The sequence below is a fragment of the Chrysochloris asiatica genome, unplaced genomic scaffold, assembly GCF_000296735.1.
Source record: "Chrysochloris asiatica unplaced genomic scaffold, ChrAsi1.0 scaffold00005, whole genome shotgun sequence".
Classification (NCBI taxonomy): Eukaryota; Metazoa; Chordata; class Mammalia; order Afrosoricida; family Chrysochloridae; genus Chrysochloris; species Chrysochloris asiatica.
The window spans coordinates 5,407,849-5,428,624 of NW_006408523.1; the positions used below are offsets into that span (position 1 = coordinate 5,407,849).

General features: G+C 46.4%; 1 protein-coding gene across 1 annotated transcript in view; it reads left to right on the forward strand.

The window, feature by feature from the left end:
• The first annotated feature begins 5,717 nt into the window (after positions 1-5,717).
• ALOX5AP (arachidonate 5-lipoxygenase-activating protein) overlaps positions 5,718-20,776 on the forward strand; it is a 29,653-nt gene continuing 14,594 nt past the window's right edge. Inside the window, exon 1 of the mRNA XM_006831947.1 lies at positions 5,718-5,788. Within this exon, the coding sequence (XP_006832010.1) occupies positions 5,719-5,788 (70 nt within the window). The 5' untranslated portion in view covers position 5,718. The remainder of the gene's footprint in view (positions 5,789-20,776) is intronic.

The window sequence follows — 20,776 nt, forward strand, 5'->3', positions numbered from 1 at the left end:
CTGGACTAAGGGGAGGAAGAAAGACCTGGCACTCTCCTTCTAAAACCAGCCAATGAAAATCCTATCCTATTATGTGTGCAACTAGCACAACAGTCCTGGGGTGGCGCTGTGGGTTAATGCGCTGGATTGCAAAGTCAGTTTGAACCATAAGGTTGGTGGTTTAAGCTCACCAACTGCTCCTTGAAAATTCTGTACAGGGTTGCTATGGGTTGGAACCAACTCCACGGCACTTAATAACCATACCAAAGCAACAACAGCAATTCCTTGCCCTAACCTATATGTATATCTTTAGCACTGAAAGGAGCTCTGGTGATGCAGTGGTTTAAGCATTGGGCTGCTAACTGAAAGGTCAGGGTTTGAACCCACCACAGAGAAAGATGTAGTAGGAGTCTTCTGTGAAGATCCACAGCCTTGGGAACCTTATGGAGTTATTCTACTGTGTCCTATGGGGTCACTATGAGTTGGAACTGACTCAGTGGCAGTGCATTTAAGGAATATTGAGTGGGGAGAGAAGGGAAAAGCTGTCCTGGAATAGCAACGTTCACCCCCGAGGTGAAGCTGAAGGATAGGGGAATGTTGTTGCCTGGTTTAGTGGCCCCATGTTGCCATGGTGACGGAAGCTGTGTTGATGCTAAATGTAGAAGCAGCTTTCAAGCTTTTCCTTAGCAGCTGGTCAGTGCAACCACCTTCCCTGAATTGCTGCCCCTTTGAGTCGCTGCTTGGCCCCAGATGTCCTGATCCCTGTTGAGAAATGCTTGTCCTTCACAGTCAAAGAGCTAGCAGTACTCTAATTAATGAAGGGGCTCATTATTCTTCCCCACTCCCAGAGCAGTCATCTAACTAACCCCGCACATTCAGAGGAGGGCAGCATATGCAAAGCAGCGAGGGCCAGGGAGGAGGAGAAGCCCGGGGTCAGAGTCTTGTAGCTATGGGAGGTTCCTTGTTCAATCACCTTTACTAACAGTCAGCTGTTTCAGGAACACACCATTTCCTGTTACATGTGTACATTTGCCTTCCTTTTCTTTTGGGAAAAAAAAAAAAAATCACTCTTCAGGGGATGAAGGATCATTCTAGCCTCTGAAGGGATTAAGGAGCCAAGGTGGTGCAATGGTGGGAAGTTGGCAGTTCAAACCCACCAGCCTCTCTGCAGGAGAAAGATGGGGCAGTCTGCTCCCATTAGAGATTTGCAGCCATAGAACTTTTGGGGCAATTCTACTCTGTCCTGTAGAGTCGCTGTGAGTTGGAATTTGACTCGGTGGCAGTGGGTTTATAGGTGCCATGGTTAAGCATTCAACTGCGAACTCAAGGGTTGGCTGACTTTCCCACTTGACCCAGTGGTGGGTGGGGAAGAAACCTGGGTCATCTACTCTGTAAAGATTAAACCAACCACCCAGAAAAACAATGTTGTCAAGTGTATTCCAACTCCTAGCGACCCTGTGGGAGAGCAGAACAGCCCCATAGGGTTTCCACAACTGTCTGTCTTCACAGGAGCAAACTGCCTCATCTTTCTCCAGAGGAGTTGCAGCTAAGTTCGAACCTCTGACCTTCTGGTTGGCAGCCAAGCACCTAACCACTGTGCCACCCAGAGGGTTGTGTGGAAAAGCACATGCCTAGCTCTCAGCCTAGTGCCCGCCACTAGCTACGTGCTCAGGAAGTGCTTGCTGGGTCCTGGGCGTCTGGCTGCAACATGGGGTTCTGTCTTGTTGGAGCATCTGCTGCAAAGCAGCCCCCCCGCCGCTCCCCACCCCCCATGTCTTTTTGTTCTGTCTCAGCAGCTTTCTACTGTGATGAATGGCATTTCTAGAGACCGTCACCTCAGATAAGTGCTTATCTGCAGCCGCAGCCAGAATCTTAATGTGCGCCGTTGTAATTTAATGGCCAGCTCCGCCTCCTATTAACACACGCCTCCCAGGGAAGTGGGCTTGCACTGGAATTGCTTTCCAATCTGGCGGGGGCAACTACTCCAGGGAGGTCAGTTGTGGGGATCCCATCGTGGAGGCGCCTGCTATGGAACCTTCTAGCAGGTGCCTTCTCAGCCCTGTAAAGTGGAACTGGAGGACATATTGTCCCTTATTTGTGGAGTTGATGGAGTTGGGAGGCAAGGGAGACAGGCGGATGTTCCCTAGTTCCTCGTGTTCTATGGAACTAGAACATTTTACAATGGTGGACTTGTGGTTGGGATTCTGTTGGTGACGTTTTCTGTGTTCTTGCAAGCTCGTGGGTGTTCACACTCAGACATTGTGTTTCTGCAGCTCCTGGGGGTTCACACTGAGACACCATTCCTTCAGCTCGTGTGTGTTCACACTGACACCCTGTGTTCCTGCAGCTCATGGGTGCTCACACTGACACCCTGTGTTCCTGCAGCTCATGGGTGCTCACACTCAGACACTGTGTTCCTGCAGCTCGTGGTTGCTCACACTGACACCCTGTGTTCCTGCAGCTCATGGGTGCTCACACTCAGACACTGTGTTCCTGCAGCTCGTGGTTGCTCACACTCAGACACTGTAAATGTAGACATTCAAAGCTGGATGGAGACGAAGCGGAACCATAAAGACATCAGTCTGTAGGACAGAGAAAACCAAACCCAAATCTACTGCTTTCGAGTGGATTTGTTCTCTCTGGGAACAACCTTGTGTGGGTTTCTGAGACTGTCAGTTTTTACCAGAGCAGACGGACTCTTCTTTCTCCTGAAGAGCAGCTGATGGGTTCGAACCATCGACCTTGTGGTTAGCAGCCCAATGCGTAGCTCACAGCGCCACCAGTGTTTCTTGTGGAGCTAAGAAGCTTCCATAATAGTGCAAACTTTAATCTGAGACTATACATAACAGACAGTTAAAGCACTAATAATTCCTCCCCTAAAATTTCCTCTTTTGTTCAGTTAAAAAAAAAATTTTTTTTTTCATTGCCTTTCCTGTCATCTAAGTTAATATGTAAAGGTCAGTTTGAACCACAAGGTCGGTGGTTCAAACTCACCAGCTAGCTGCTCCTTGGAAACCCTATACAGGTTTGCTATGAGTCGGAACTTAACACTTAACAACAACAACAATGATAAATGATATAATATTTGTCCTTTTGTAGTTGTAGTTTGTATTTCTCTCAGTATAAGTATAATGTCCTCCAGGTTTATCCATGTTCAAGGTGCTTTGCAGATTCATCCTTATCCTTTCACGTTGCCTAGTATTCTACAGTGTGTATGTCTCATAGTTTGTTTATTCAGTCTTCCATTCGTGGCCATTTCGGTTGTTTCCATCTTTTTACTATTGCAAACAGTGCTGCAATAACTATGGGTGTACATAGATCCTTTCAGGTTTTCCTTAAGGAACTGTCTCCCTCAACCATATCACTGTTATGGGAATCACCAGGCTCTTCCATGTAGCTGCCATCTGGTTGGTGTACCCAAGAATAGATGGTTGGCCAATCTGGGCCACAGAGGCTTTAGATGATAGAAGTAAGCCCCTTGCAGGTGGCAGATGCTGTGTGAAGTAAAGGTATCAGAGGTGGTCATATTCGTCTAGTCCACAGAGAGAATAAGGCTGAGAAGCCATGAGACTCTGGAGAGGGAGAGACAGAGGAGAGGAAGGAAGGAGGTGGAAGAGACGAAGAAAAGGAAGAAGAGAGAATAGAAGAAGACTACATGTGAACTGCTCAGAGGCCTAGCCACATCTCTGCTCTTTTCAATGTTGAATGATCAGTTGTTAGGATCCTTTGAGCTGGTACTTTTTCCTGTTTGCCTAAGCAAGTTTGAGCTAAGTTTCTATTGTTTCAACTGCACTATGTTTTAAGCCCTTCCTTCTAATGCATCATTATCACTAAGATCCCATGAGCTTTAGAAAGGCTGGCTCGATGGCATTCAAACTCCTTAGTTACTATGACCTAAGTGTCCTTGAGACTTATCAACCTGCAAGGACAAACACGATCAAATGAAGGCTGATGCACATATCTTGCTAGTGCAGAGCCCCTTACGAATTGGGTCCAAGAGCTACTTTATAAAGAGTGTGTGTGGGAGTGGTCATAAACAAGCCTAGATTGCCCTTGAAGTAGCTGCCATTTTCCCAGGCTCCACCATGCTACCTCCATTGACTGCTTTCTGTCTAAATGGAATGAAACTGAGTTCTGCTGGTCTACAGGTGAGAACACGACTCTGCTCCACCCTGGTCTCTCTGCGGTGATGGAGTCTCCGATCCTAGTGACCAACATTCTCTTTTCAAGTGAGAAGATGTTCCTTGCCCAGTTGGGGTGAGCATGGGGTAGAGTCCAGGGCAAGGCTGCATTTAAACAATCAGTACTTGTGCTGTTCGTTCGCATATGTCTTGTCCCCTCCGCCTTAGGACGTATGCAGTCCCGTTCAGAGAAGGGGCTTTTCTGGCTCAAACACTGGTGCCCTTGGAACCTGGGATCCTTGTTACACTCGCATCTTTAGATTTCACTCATTGAACTTTAGATACAAAGGTAGGTGAGCATGATCAGAAAGTTGGGAGAGCATCCTAGTAAGCCACACCTCCCTAAGGTAGTTCTTATGTCCTGCGCACACTTGGAAGGAACTCTGGTAATGCTGGGGAGTGGGGAAGGGGGTCCTATATGGTTGCTATGAATTCTTTTCTGAGACATATAAGCTGGAGTTGATTTGATGAACAACTGATGCTCTGGGCCTCTCTGCGTGCTAAGTGTTCCCCCACCCTGAGAGACAAGGGAAGAAGGAGTATTTTTTGGTGTCCCACAAAGTTAAAAAAAATGTTTTAAAATTTAAATTGTGAATTGAATGAAGGTTTACAGATGAGATCATCAGCTCTATATCCAACAAATCATACACTTCGTGTCGTTGCCATGATTGTAATCCCTTTCGTGTACCCTCAGTTCCCAGTATTGGCCTCTATTCACTTGAACTCTTGCATTCTTCCCTGTGTCATCCACTGTCGTCACCTTTCCTGTGATAGCCTCCCTCTTGTTGTACAGTGCCTGCCCCATCACCCAAGTGGACTCCTGGTATGGCATTGTAGGATCAGCACTGGACTGTAAACCACAAAGTTGGCAGTTCAAACTTTCCAGCGGCGCTTCAGAAACCCCATACAAGGTCACTGTGAGTGGGAACCAACTCGACAGCACTTAACAACAACAACAACAACATCACCAAGTTAACATGTGTCTACCCTCAACCCTGTGAATAATTCTCCCTTCCCTCTCACCCCTGGTAACCATCATAGAATATTTCTTTTAGCAAGCAAACCTTTTCTTAACTTTTTACATCACTGATCTCACACATTATTTGTCTTTTTGTGAATGACTAATTTCACTCAGCATAATGTCCTCCAGGTTCATCTATGCTTCCATAACTGTTTTAAAGCTTCATTTTTCCTTTCCCCTCTTTTTCTCTGTTGATGTCAAAGATGGTAGGCTTCCAGTTCCCCCTGGATTCTGTGGGGACTCTGGCTGGGCAGGGCTTGTTCTGGGGGTCTGGAGGGGGACTCTCATGACAAGGCAGGCAGAAGCAACAGCAACTCCATCTGTGCCACACACAAGCCTCGCTCTCCAGGCAGGTCACTCTGAACCACAGTGAGGAAGTAGAGGTGGCTGTTTCAAAGAAAACACTGTGTAATTGTTCTGGGACCATCGGAAGTTTGCATGATGAAAACCAGCGCCCAGGTCCCGACTTCTGCTTTCTGCACAGCTGGGCCAGGCTACTAAGTAGTGGGGTAGTTCTCTCCAGGAGCCAGAGCCAGCATGGATCAAGACACCCTGGGGAACATTGTCCTGCTAGCCATCGTCACCCTCATCAGCGTGGTCCAGAACGGTAAGGACCCTCACTAGGGGTAGATTGGATCTGACGGTTGCTGGAAAGTCAGGCTTAGCAGGTCTGAGTGTAGGTGGGTGGGTGAGGGATGTGAGTGTGTGTGTGTGTGACTGTGTGAGAGAATGTGTGTGTGTGTCAGAGGGTGTGAGTCTCTGCAGTGTCTGTGAGTGTGTGTGAGTGTGTGAGAGAGTGATGTGTGTGTGACAGGGTGTGAGTCTCTGCAGTGTGTGTGAGTGTGTGTGTGACAGGGTGTGAGTCTCTGCAGTGTGTGTGAGTGTGAATCAGTGAGTGTGTGTGTGACAGGGTGTGAGTCTCTGCAGTGTGTGTGAGTGTGTGTGTGACAGGGTGTGAGTCTCTGCAGTGTGTGTGAGTGTGTGAGAGAGTGATGTGTGTGTGACAGGATGTGAGTCTCTGACTGTGTGTGAGTGTGTGTGTGAGTGTGAAGGCCTGGCCAGTATTGGCTTCTCTTCCTCTGAACATACTGGTGTGTGTGTTTCTGTGGCCGTCCCAGCTTCGTCCTGGTCTTTCTTCCTTTCACTGGTGTGGAGGAATCTGTTAGTAAAGCCAGGCCAGCACGCACAGGCTTACCTCCCACCCTCATCATCACTGAAGTGTCCATTGTTGTTAAGTGCACAGCAACCCTGCATGGGGTTTCCAAGAAGCAGCTGGTGCGTTTGAACCGCCAACTTGAAGTTAGCAAGCCAGTGCTTATCCTCCAGCGCCACACCAGGGCTCCTCTTTTTGTTGTTGTTGTTGTTAAGTTTCAATCCAGTCAGTTTTAATCCATAGCAACCCTGTGTAGAGTTTCTGTGTAGTGACTGGTGGGTGAGCTTGAACCACCGACTTTGCAGTCCAGTGCATTAACCCATAGCACCACACCAGGACTCTTTCTATAGTAATGTATAATTTCTTAAGCATTTTCATATGTCTTATATACTCAGAGTCCTGGTATGGCGCTGTAGGATAAGCCCTGAACTGCTAACTGAAAGGTCAGTAGTTCAAACCCACCATCACCCCTTGGAAACCCTATGTAGGGTCGCTATGAGTCAGAACTGACTTGCCAGCCCTTAACAACAACATATACTCACATGAAGAATGAGAGAGAAAGACAGAGAAAGATGTGGAGACAGACAGATAGATGAGAGACAGAGATAGAAAGAGCCACAGAGAGACGGGGGAGAGAGACACAGAGAGGGAGACAGATGAAAATTTCCTTCCTGGGATGTGTATTTCTGTTAACCTTACCGTCAATGAATAAACAAAACTGGAATCCAGACCTGGACAAGTTGGGACTGTGTAGAAACGTCTGCTTAAAGTTTTGAGCTAAGACCCCTTAAAGCGATCTTCAAAGTCCTCGTGTGACACTGTAGGATAAGCACTAGACTGTTAACCACAAGGTTGGTGATTCAAACCTACCAGAGGGTCCTTGGAAACCCTATTCAGGTTGCTGTGATTCTGACACTTAGTAACAACAACACAGCCTTCATGTCTGTCCCAGTGGCTTTGGGTTCTGCAGTTTAGTGACATGAGGAGAAAGAAGCAGAGTTTCTGAGCGGGTTTGCTATCACTTGATGGTCTTTGTTGGACCTTCACACATGGCCACACTTTGGGGCTTGAAGCGTAAACTCAGTTAGGAGAAATGGATTGTTTTCTCACTGTGAGTGCGGAAGGATGCTTAACCTCTCCTCTCCTCACCAGAAAAGCCACCTTGGACTACCTCAGTGTATTTCCTGTGTCGTTGGGTGCTACCAACTCAACTCCAACTCACAGCAATCTCGTGAGACAGCGTAGAACTGTGGCAAGGGGTTTCCGAGGCTGTTATTTTTACAAGAGCAGATCACCAGGGCTTTCTCCTGAAGAGCTGCTGAGTGTGTTTGAACTGCCGACCTTTCAATTAGCAACTGAGTGCCTCACCACTGCGCCACCAGGCCTCCTTCATTTCTACTCCCACTGCCATTGTGTGGATTCCGACTCACGGAGATCCCACAGGACAGGTGAACAGACAGCCTCATCTTTCTCCCTAGGAGCCGCTACTGGGTTTGAACAACCGACCTTGTGGTTCACAGCTCAGAGCTTAACCCTCTGTGTCTGTACAGTCCTGTCATTTCCAGGCCAGGCCTGGCTGTATTTGTAAATTGATGGTGAGGTTAAGGGGTGGTTGGCGAGTTAGTAGGAAACCTGAGGCGTCTTATTCCTGGCTGGGGTCATGGTGGTCCACCCCTGAGTAGGGTCTCCCTGTGGCCCTTCCCCTGGGCCTGTCAATATAACTAACAGGATCAGTGGATGGGACCGACGCCTCTCACGGCTGAGCTTGGCTGGCAGATTACAGTGCCCTTGGCGCTTCCCCCTCTCTAGTGAAGCCGAGGTGGTCGTGAGAGCGGAGGGCTTTTCTCTCTGCAGACTGACCAGCTCAGCCCTGGTTCTTTTCCATCCTAGTTGGTGTTGAATTAGTTCCAACTCATGCAGGACCATGTGTGTCAGAGCAGAACTGAGCCTCAGAGGGTTCCAGTGACTGATTAAAAAGAAAAAATAGATTGCCAGACCTTTCTTCCAAGTTGACTCTGGGTGGACTCGAACTCGTGACCTTTTGATAAGCCACTGAGTGCATTAGTCATTTGCATTACTCAGTGACCTCAGTTTTCCCATAGACAGAAATCCTGGTGAGTTTGAACTGTCTACCATGTGGTTAGAAGTCCAGTGTTTATCCTACAGTGCTAGCAACATCTGAGTCTCACTAACCACAACCTAGCAACCCTGCCTATTATGAGTCCCCTGAAGATAGGACAGAACCACAGCCTCACTCACAGAACTCCAGGACAGAGTTAGGGTCATGGTCTTTGTTGGTTGGAAGACACTAGAAGAGACCAACCTGGCTGTAGGGGAAAAGAGACCCTGAATTCAAAATATTTTATAGAGACCCCTTTATTAGACCTTAAACAGGACAAAGACAAGACAAGTCAGATTCCCCGGATGAGGGAGACCCTCAGCATGAGTTCATCATGGTGGACAAAGGATTCATGGTTAGTTATAGACAACTCTGTTGTACACAGGTCAACTTCCTAGCATCCAACAACAGACTGCTGAAAACAAAGGAAAATGTCATGAGTCATGATGGGCAGAAGATCAAGTCATCCGTGTCGAAGGCGGGATTGTGGAGGGGTGGGGTCAGGGAAGGACCAGGATTGGGAGGCTGGGTATATAGCTGCAGATGAGAAAAGTTTACAGGCTTTGTTCTGGGGCCCTGGGCTACTTGATGGTGGGGCTTCAGGATCCTGTTGCCATGATACCCCAACTTTCAAGACTGCCCCTCCCTGGGCTGGCTGTGGTTGTTGTTGTTAAATACTGTAGAGTTGGTTTTGATTTACAGTAACCCTTTATACGGTTTCTGAGGAGTGGATGGTGAGCTTGACCTTACAATTCAAACCGACTTTATGGTCGAGTGCTTATCCTACAATGCTACACCAAAACTCCTACCTGGGCTGGCTTTGTTGTTGTTGTTGAGTGCTGTTGAGTCAGTTCTGACCCGTAGTGACCCTGTATAGGATTTCTGAGGAGCAGCTTGAACCACTGACCTTGCGGTTTAAATGAATTTTGCAGTCCAGTGCATTAACCCGCAAAGCCACCCCAGGACTATTAGGGTAACACTAATCTACTTTCAAACATACTCTGACTGAGGGCAAAGCTTTCCATATTGGTGAAAGGTCAGAAAGAGCTCAAATAGAAGCTGTTTATATGTCAAGACTGAAAATGGAGTTAAAAGTTCTCACTGTGAACGTCAGCCTTCAGAAAACCAAGTGATTAGAATTTAAACTCTAATGCAGCTCACAGTTACTTTTGGGTGTTGGGGATTGTTTTTCCCATTGGGCAGACAGATACCTGGGGGCCTGTAGCTGAGTTAGCAGTTCGTTCAGCAAAATGTGGGCAGGTTATGTGGGGTGGAAGGGTCTCTGCTGCCCTCCCACCTCAGATCGTGAAGGAGATTTGCCCCCGGAAGCAGAGAGGTCTCTTTTCAGGCATTTTGCAGGGCAACAAGAAAAAATTCAAACAAGTTGGGACAAAACATCTCTTCTTGTTCCTAAGGTGTGTCTTTAAGCAAACCCATATGTCCCAATGTGGTCAGAACTTCTCTGCAATTCTAATGAACTTCAAGGTGGTAATCCTAACTCCACCTTACAGAGCACTGATAAAATATGCAAACACTAGGATTTTTCATTTTCTTCTGAAAGGCTGCTCCAAATTCTTCCTATCCAGTTTTTTTTTTTTGGTATATTTACATGTTGGTACCAGGCAGTACACGCTGTGTGTGCCCAGGCCAACATGCGTCGGTGATGAGCTTGGTGAGCCTTACTTTTGAGAAGAGGGTAGGGTTCAGTTTGCCTGGCTCTACTTCCTTCTCTGCCTTCTTGAACAATCTTGAGTCATCAAGATCTTTGAACTTGTGGCAACCTTCCGGATTGATTCAGCAGAACACCGGTTTGGAAAAACAGAACAAGTTGAGAATATGTTGGTACAAGTGTTCTAGGGGTAAAACAGACCCCAAATTCATGTGTTTTATAGAGGCACCTTTAAGTTTTAAACAGGACAGAGCTAAAACAAAGGCAAGTCATCTGGATGAGGGAGACCATCAGCATGGGGCCTTCCTAGTGACCAAAGGGTTCACAGCCATGTGGTTAATTATAGACAACGGAGTCCAGTGGAAGTCAGCACAAAATCATGATTGGCTGCAGAGCAGTTAGTTCATCGCTGTCGAAGGTGGGACTGGGTCCCTTGGAACATCTGGCTGCTTTGTGGTCATCATCTGACTCCTGGTCATGCCCGGTGCCGACTCCTAACTCCTCAACCTTTATGGGTCATGCATTAGTAAGTCATTAAGAACAGGCCCAGGGATATATCCTGAGGACAGGCCTGCCCCTTCCTGGGCTGGCCCTAAAGCCATAACCTACTCTCAGACACTCTGCTACTTGGCTACCTTGTTGGTAACTGGTCATACAGGCTGAACTTAGGTCAAAACTCAAAATGGACTTAGGGCTTCCACAGTAAACTGCAGACTTCCACAGACCATGTGCTTTAGAATCTCTGGTAGTGTAGTGGTTGCAAATCGGGTTGCAAATTGCAAGGTCAGCAGTTCGAAACTACCAGCTGTTCCATGGAGGAAAGATAAGGCTTTCTGCTCCTGTAAAGATTTACAGCCTTGGGAATCCTGTACAGGGTCACTATGAGTTGGAACTAACTCTACGGCATATAACAACAACCAAAATACGAAGCATCAGTCAAAAAATTAAATGACGTATTGCATTAGGCATATCTACTGCACATAGGAGCTCTGGTAGCGTAGTGGTTACGAATCGGGCTGCGAACCTTAAGGTCAGCAGTTCGAAACTACCAGCCGCTCCGCGGGTAAAAGATGAGGCTTTCTACTCCCGTAAGGATTTACACCCTCGGAAACCCTGTACAGGGTCGCTATGGGTCGGAACCGACTCGACGGCACATAACAACAACAACTGCACAAGACCTCCTTAAAGTGTTTAAGAGCAAAGATGTCAGTTTGAGGACTAAGGTGCGCCTGACCCAAGTCATGGTATTTTCAATAACCTCATATGCATGTGAAAGCTGGACAGTGAATACGGAAGACTGTAGAAGAATTGATGCATTTGAATTATGGTGTTGGAGGAGAATATTGAAAGTGCCATGGACTGCCAAAAGAACCAACAGATCTGTGTTGGAAGAAGTGCAGCCAGAGTGCTCCTTGGAAGCCAGGATGGCCAGACTTCGTCTCTTATACTTCCTACATGAGACATAATTCATGCATTATCAGGAGGGATCAGTCTCCAGAGTAGGACATCATGCTTAGTAAAGTGGAGGGTCAGCATAAAAGAGGAAGACCCCCATTGAGATGCATTGGCACAGTGACAGCAGCAATGGGCTCAGGCGTGGCAACGGTTGTGAAGTTGGCGCGGGACCAGGCAGTGTTTCATTCTGTTGTGCACAGGGTCGCTATGAGTTGGTACTGACTCGATGGCACCTAAGGAGAATGACAACATCAAAGCCTGGAGTCCTTGTAGGTGTGGTAGGGTCAGCACTGGACTGCTAACCACAAGGTCTACAGTTCAAACCCACCAGCTGCTCCTGGGAAACCTTTACAGGTCGCTATGTGTCAGAACTGATTCCATGGCCGAAAACAACAACAACATCAAAGCCTGTGGCACTGCAGGATCCCAAGATCTGTTTGAAGTAAGGTCGGCAGTTCAAATCCACCAGCTGTTAACTGGAAACCCTATACAGGGTCACTATGAGTTAGAATCTATTCGATGGCAATTAACAACAACAACAACATGAAAGCCCGGGACTCCTGGTGTGGTGCTGTATGATAAGTACTGGACTACTAACTACAAGGTCACTGGTTCAAACCCACCAGCTGCTCATTGGAAAACCTACATAGTGTCACTATGACTTGGAACTAATTTGGTGGCACTTAACAACCAAAGCCAGAATTGACTCAATTGCAGATTTTTGGATCAGAAAGCGGTGGTTCCTTAGGATAAGCACTGGACCATGAACAACTAGATTGGTGGTTCAAGCACACTGGCAGCTCTGTGGGAGAAAGATGAAGTTTTCTGCTTCTGCAAAGATTTATACCCTTAGAAACCCTACACAGGGTCCCGCTATGAGTTGGAACTGCCTTACCACACTGACAACAACAACAATCAAAGTCTGAAGGGCCTCTGGTGGCGTAGAGGGCTATGCATTGGGCTGCTAACCACAAGGTCAGCAGTTCAAATCCACCATCAGTCACTCCATGGGAGAAAGATGAGGCTTTCTGCTATCGTAAAGTTTTACAGTCATGGAAACCCTATGCAGGGTCATTATGAATCGAAACCATCTAGATGGAAGGTATACAACAGCAATAACACCAAAGCTTGGACTCCTGGTGTGGTTCTGGATGATAAAGCACTGGGAAGTTCTATGAGCAAGAATCAACTGGCTGATGAGGAGCTATATCACACGGCTTGTGGTTAACTCAAATTTCAGGATCTTCCTTTTGTGATTTTGAGCAGGCTGCTTAAGACTTTCTCTGGCCCTCAGCTTCTCCAACGTCAGCATGGCATTATTAATATCTTACTGAGCGATGTTTGTTAAGAATTGGGCTGCTGATCCAAAGGTTGGAGCTTCAAGTCAACCAAGGCTCCTTTTCCCATTCCTTGCAGGGAGTGTTTAAACAGAAAATCATACCAGTCCTAGAAGCTGATTAAAGTTTCTTTATAGGACCTAAGTAAAGATTCACACCCTCAGAAACCCTGTACAGGGTCGCTATGGGTCGGAACCGACTCAACGGCACTTAACAACAACAACAACAATAGGACCTAAAGGAGTCCTGGTGGGGTGGTGCTGTGGGTTAATGCCCCAGACTGCAAAGCCGTTTGAACTGAAAGGTTGGCAGTTCAAGCTCACCAGCTGCTCCTCAGAAACCCTATGCAGGGTTGCTATGGGTCGGAACCGACTCAACAACACTTAACAACAACAGCTGGTGCTGAGTGTGCGCTGACTCATAGTGACCCTAGAAGACAGAATATAACTGTCCCACAGGGTTTCTGAGGCTATTAATCTTTGCGGGAGTAGATAGCCTCATCTTTCTCCCAAGGAGTGGCTGGTGGGTTTGAACTGCTGACCTTGTGGTTAGTAGCCCAATGCTCAGCCCACTACACCACCAGGGCTCTTGTTACTAAGTGTGTTGAATCGGTTCTGACTCACATTGACCATGTAAGGGGTTTCTGAGGAGTGGCTGGTGAGTTTGAACCACAAACTTATTCTATAGCACCACACCAGGACTCCAATGTTCCAGAGAAGAAAGACTTTTCAAATATTCTTATATTGTGTCTTATCAACATTGTCATGGAAATCGGGCTGCAGCAAGAAGGATTCACAGGTGCCTACTCAAACTCCATGTAGTGAGCGGATGGCATCATCAGATTGGTGTGAGTGTCAATGTAACAACAACACCACACACCCTCACAGGCCCAGCTCCTCTGGGGGAGACGCTGAGAAAGACAATCGCCCTAGCCGAGCCTCAGTGTCCTCATCTGTAAACAAGCTGCTGCAAGTTCAGTTATAGACAGTACCAGCCAGAGGTTCCTCCAAAGAAAGGCTTGTCTATCTGCTTCCCAAAGGCCACAACCACAAGACCCTATTTCTATTCTGAAACATGTGGGGTCACCACGAGTCAGGATTGACATTTTTATACCGTCGTTGTAGGCATTGTAGGTAAGGGAGCCATGGTGTGGTATCGGCAAGGTCGGTAATTCAACCCATTAGATGCTCCTCGGAAACCCTGTACTGTCAGAAACAACTTGCCAGCACTTAACAACAACAGCCCAACACTTCTCTCTCTCTCTGTGTTTTTATCTTTTCTGAGGAGGCATGGTGGTGCAGTGAGTTAAGCAGTGGGCTACTAACTGCAAGATGGTGAGTCCAACCCACCAACCACTCTGCAGAAGAAAGGCAGGGCAGTGTGTTCCCCTAAAGATTCACAGCCTCAGAAACTCTACGGAACTGTTCTCTGTTCTCCAGGGTCTCCATGAGTCTGAACGGACACTATTGGCAGGGAAGTTATTTGTTTTCTTTTTCTGCTGTCTCCTCTTCCTTTCTCTCTTTCTCTGTATCTCTCCCTCTTCCCTTTAGTTCTCTCTCGCTCAGGTTTTGGTGTAATAGTAGCAGCTGGCCTAGAGAAGTGTGTTAGGGGTCTTTGCACGCATGAGGTCTGCAGCACAGTGGAGCATTACAAGGGGCTCGAGAGCGAGCAGTTGATAAGAGTAAGATGTAGACAGCTCTTTCAAGATCAGCCTGTTGTGGTGGTTGTTAGGTGCCGCTGAGTCAGTTCTAACTCCTAGCGACCCTGCATGCACAGAAAGAAACACTGTTGTCCTTGCAATTGTTGCTACACTTGAGCCCATCGCTGCTGCCACGGTGTCAGTCCAGCTCTTTGAGGGTCTTCCTCTTTTTCGCTGACCATCCACTTTAGCAAGCATGATGTCCTTCTCCAAGGACTGGTCTCATCTGATAACATGTCTGAAGTATGAGAGACGAAGTCTCACCATCCTGGTTTCTAGGGGGCACCCTGGCCGCTCTTCCAACACACTCCTAGTTCTTCTGGAAGTCCACGGTCCCTTCAATAGTCCTCTCCAACACCACAACTCAACTAGAAGGAAATTGTTGTTGTTAAGTGCCGTCGAGTTGGTTCCAACCCATAGCGACCCTGTACAGGGTTTCCAAGGCTGTAAATCTTTACGGGAGCAGAAAGCCTCATCTTTCTCCCGCAGAGCAGCTGGTAGTTTCGAACTGCTGACTTTGTGGTTCGCAGCCCGATTCATAACCACTACGCTACCAGAGCTCCTTTAGAAGGAAGCAACCAAACCAAATTAAACCCTCCAGTGGCTACTCACTCACAGCAACCCTGTACAGCGTTTCCAGGGTTGCAAGCCTTTATGGGAACAGACTGCCTCATCTTCCCCTGCCGAGCAGCTGGTGGGTTTGAACTTCCGGCCTTGTGGTTAGACGTCCAGCCTTATCTTACAGGCCCACCAGGGCTCCTAAGAAAAGTAGAATGTTGGACAGAGGCAGTTTTGTTGTAAAGATAGAGAAGATGTGATTGTATTTCTAGAGCAAAGAAGAGATGCAAAGAAACTGAGCAAACGAGGGATAGGCTGGTGACAAAAGAGCTAAGGAGATGGGCAGGAAGGGGACCAAGATCACAGGAGGGGGACTTGAAAAAAGGAGTTGTTCATTCTTTGAGCTTGGGTGGGAAAAAGACAGACAGAGGTGCAGAAGTCTGGCCAAGTTATCTGGACTTCCTTAACACCAGTCCTGTTTACGGGATCTGAGTCAAGGGATGCCATCTGGGGTCTCACAGAACTTCCTGTGGTGCTCAAACCCTGTGTAGCTGATGGCATCACTGGGTCAGTGTGGCTGCAAGAGAAGCACATCCTCACTCTGGCCTCAGTGTGCTCATCTGTAAAGTGGGGGCAGTGTTACTCTCTCCATTCACAGAGTTGTGGCAGGCTCAGTAGGGGGGACCTGAGTTAAGTGCTTGCAGTGAGGCCGATCCCTCCTTTACCCAAGTTGGTCCTGTAGAGAAGTTCAAAATGGCATCTTCCGACAGGAGAAGTGTATTTTTGCCAAAAGAGAAAAAGATATACACAAAGGACAAACACAGGAAAATAAGGCCTGGTTGCTAAGGGCTTCTCTTAGACCCTACGGAGCGCAGTTCTACTCTGATACATGTTGGGGTTCTCTTGATTGATGACTGTTAGACTCACAGGGGACTGGTTCCCACTGCTATCCAGTTGATTATAATCCATAGCAACCCTGTATAGGGTTTCCGAGGAGCCACTGGTAAGTTTAAACTGCTAACCTTGCCGTGCAAACCGACTTTGCAATCCAGTACAGTAGCCCACAGCACCACACTGGGACTCCAGATTACATGGAGAGCATTTGTCAAAAGGGTCTTTACTAATTTAACTAGACCATGGTTTGACTCAAAGGAGCCCTGGTAGTGCAGTGGGTTAAGCATTGTGCTGCTAACTTCAAGGTCAGCAGTTCGAATCTACTAGTCTCTCCTTGGGAGAAAGATGAGGCTTTCTGCTCCCGTAAAGATTTACAGCCTCAGAAACCCTATACAGGAGAGTGTAGGGATGAATTTGTCAGCACACAACTGCCGCCACCACTCCTTGACTCAAAGGGGACTTTAGGAAACCAGTTCCCTCAAGGTCTGAAGACCATTTCAGGGCGATGGTCTGGGTGGTCACCCCAACCAACCTCCATGGACCCCGGAAATCGGGATTTCGTGAGAATGAAAACTCCATTTCTCAAGCCTCAGCTGGTGTTCTGTGAGGCAGTTCCCTCCCCAGACCCTTCCAAAGTTGGACATGAGGAACTGCAGCCTGTCCACGCCTCTGGGCCTTTGCACACCCCATTCTACACAAACCCCCAAACTCCAACCTGTCCAGTTGTTTCCAACTCATAGTGACCCTGCAGGAGAGGGCAGAGCTGCCCCACAGGGTCTCCAAGGCTCTCGTCTTTGCAGAAGCAGACGACTACATCTCTCTTCCATGGAGTGGCTGTTGTTGTTGTCAGGTGCCATCAAGTCAGTGCCGACTCATAGAGACCTTATGCACAGCAGAACGAAACACTGCCCGATCCTGGGCCAACCTCACTACTGTTGCCACTCTTAAGTCCATTGATGCTTCCACTTTGCCAATCCATCTTGTTGGGGGTCTTCCTCTTTTTCTCTGACCCTCCACCTTACCAAACATGATCTCCTTCTCCAGTGACTGGTCCCTCCTGATAACATGTCTGAAGTATGAGAGACGAAGTTTGGCCATCTTGGCCTCCAAGGAGCACTCTGGCTGGTGAGTCCTAAATGCTGACCTTAAAGGTCAACAGCTGAGTGCTGAACCGCTTCCCACAAGGCCTCTTTTTCCCATTCTACACAAGGAATGTTAAAACATAAATCATATTAAGCCAATAACAGATGCTGATTGAAGTTCATTTCATGTGAACCAAGCCACCAAATTAAACCCACTGCCTTCAGGACTGTTGGGACTCCTAACAACCCTACAGTGCAGGGTAGAACTGCTCCCTAGGGTCCTAGGCTGTAGGTCTTTATGGAAGCAGATCGTCATATCCTTCACCCCATGATCGTCTGATGGGTTTGAACTGCCAATGTTTTGGTTAACAGCCCGATGCTTCACCTGCTTACCACCAGTGCTTCTTATATCACAACTTGTTGTTGTGGTTAAGTGTCACTGTGTTGGCCCCAACGCATAGCAACCCTGTATAGGGTTTTCCAGGGAGTAAAAAATGTTCTAGAGAGGAAAGAACTTCCAAAGGTTCTTTTAAAGTTTTTTTTTATTGTGGATTGAGTGAAAGTTTACAGAGCAGATCATCAGTTTTACATTTAATAAATCATACACCTTGTTTCATTACAATGATTATAATCCCCTCCATGTACCATCAGTTAACACTATTTCTCTCTATTCACTTTAACTCTTGCATTCTTCCCTGTGCCTCCCACTACCTTCATATTTCCTCTGTCAACCTCTTTAGGTATAGATTACCTGCCCTGTCACCCTGTTGACATCTGTCTATCCTCTAGTCCCTGAATAATTTTGACTCATACCAACCCCGTATGAGTTCTGAGGGTTTAAAACTTTTCATAGGAGTAGAAACCTCATCTTTCTTCTGTGGGATGGCAAGTGGGCTCAAACTGCCGACCTTGTGATTCCCAGTCCAGAGCGTATCCTATGGAGCCACCATGCTCCCAAAAACCATCATAGAAGATTTCTTTTATCAAGAAAACCTTTTCTTGACTTTTTACAACATTGGTCTCATCCAAGATTTATCCTATTGTGATTAACTAATTTCACTCAGCATTGTCTTCCAGGTTCATCCATGTTGTGAGATATTTCAAAGATTCATCATTATTCTTCAACAATGCGCGTAGTATCCATTGTGTTTGTTTGTTTAACCATTCTTCTGTTGATGGACATTTAGTCTGTCTCCATCTTTTTGATGTGTCTCTTGTAGACAGCATATTGAAGGATCCCAGTTTCTTCTCTTCTTATCTATTCTGCTTTGTATCGCTTGACTGGTACATTTAATCTGTTTAGATTCAGTGTAATTATCGATAGGTATGAATTGGTTGCTGTCATTTTGCTGTGTTTTTTTTTTTTGGTGCTACTGGTTCCTTTGTTCCACATACTTTTCTGCACTGAGTTCATGTTGTTTGTGGGTTTTCGTTACAAACAGCCATCTCAGATTCCCTATTTTCAGCCTCGTAGGGTTAATGTGCCAGACTGCAAAGCCGTCAGATCTGCAAGGTCAGCAGTTCAAGCTCACCAGCTGTTCCTTGGAAACACTTATACAGCTATAGGTCAGAACCAACTTGACAGTACTTACCAGCAACAACAAAGGTTGTTTTATGAAATATTTCAATATCTGGATTGAGTCCTGGGTGTTGTTGTTATGTATTAACACCTCAGGTTTGTTTTTAATGCTTCTCAGTCCAACGGAAGCCCTTCAGCACTTTTTCTAAAATGTCTAGAGTGTAAGACACAAGGTGACAGGTTACTCAGTATACACCCGGTCTGGTTATTGACAATTCATTTTCATTTCTATTGTGTTTACTAAATCTTTCCGGTTTTCTTCTTTTTTATTTGATGTGAAGTGTGTGTTACTTTTCTTTGCGGTTACCCTGTTGTTTATTAATTTCTCCCTTCCCCCAAGCCCCCTGTTTAAAACTGTGTTTTATCGTGAAATCTGCTTGACTTCCTTGCCGTTTGGAAGTTCTGTGTCTGCACTGTTCTCTCTTTCTGCATTGTAGTTCACTTCATTATGGGAGGAAACAATTTCCAAATTGGGGAACTCTGGGTGGAAAGTTCCACCCATCGGAAACCACACAAGGTTCAATATTAAATTATCAGGAATTAATAGTACAAAGTATTCTGATTGGCTAGCTTTAATAAGTGCTTCTCATTGGCTATTTTTGGTAAATCATTAATGACACGCCTAGGTAAATTCTCTAGTTTTTGTCTAAGCATTTTTTCTGGGTACTAGAAAAATTAATTTAAAAAAATTTTAGGGCTTCAAACCAATTCAAAACAGTTCAGTCATGATGGATGGAAATAGCATACACATATTGCATAGCAAACAGATGTCTTGCATGTCAGATTTTGACCCAAATAAGATAAACACTGGACTGCTAATTGCAAGATCAGTGGTTCAAATCCACCAGATGTTCCTTGGAAAGTCTATATAGTTGCTATGAGTCAGAACTGACTCGACAGAACTTAACAACAACAACAAAGAAGTAGGCAATGGTGCCTCCCTCAAAGATGGTGGCCGATTACACCACCGTCTTTAAGCAGGGCACCATTGCCTGTTGGTCAAAATTGGACTTAGAAAAGTTCTGGTTGCTATACAGTGACTATGAAGCCTTTGTATCTATTGGCCATGACTGGATCATTTAGAACTGGTTCGAAGATCTCCTGTTAACCCACTTTCAACCACATTCTTCCTGAGGGCAAGCTGTCCCTCCCTGGGTTTGCCAGGGTTTGTTTAAGCACAGACACGTTGTTGATTAAGAAGTCCTGGTGTGGCTCTGTGGGCTAATGCGTCAGACTACAAAGCTGTTTGAACTGCAAGGCAGTGGTTCAAACTCACCAGCTGTTCCTTGGAAACCCTATACAGTGTCGTTATGGGTCAGGATTGACTTGATGGCACTTCACAACAACAACATTGTTGGTTAAATGGTCAGCAAGCACTGGGGAAGTCACATTAAATAACTCAAATGGAGTTCTGATGTTAAGACTCAAAATAGAATTGGGGCTATAGCTGTTTACCATAGTTTTCTAAGTGCTTTAGATATTAGCAATCTCTCTCTCTCTCTCTCTGGAGTCCTGGTGTGACTCTGTGGGTTAATGCACTGGACTGCAAAGTTGGTTTGAACCTCAAGGTCGGGGTTTCAAGCTCACCTAGCCGCTCCTTGGAATCCCTATGAGCTTCTATGTTGCTATGGGTTGGGTCGGGACCAACGCAACAGCACTTAACAACAACATATATATATATATATGTGTGTGTGTGTGTGTGTGTGTGTGTAGTCCTAATGTGATGCTGTAGGATAGTCTGTGTGTGTGTGTGTAGTCCTAATGTGATGCTGTAGGATAGTGTGTGTGTGTGTGTGTGTGTGTAGTCCTAATGTGATGCTGTAGGATAGTGTGTGTATAGTCCTAATGTGATGCTGTAGGATAGTGTGTGTGTGTGTGTAGTCCTAATGTGATGCTGTAGGATAGTGTGTGTGTGTGTGTGTGTAGTCCTAATGTGATGCTGTAGGATAGAGTGTGTGTGTGTGTAGTCCTAATGTGATGCTGTAGGATAGTGTGTGTGTGTGTGTGTAGTCCTAATGTGATGCTGTAGGACAGTGTGTGTGTGTGTGTA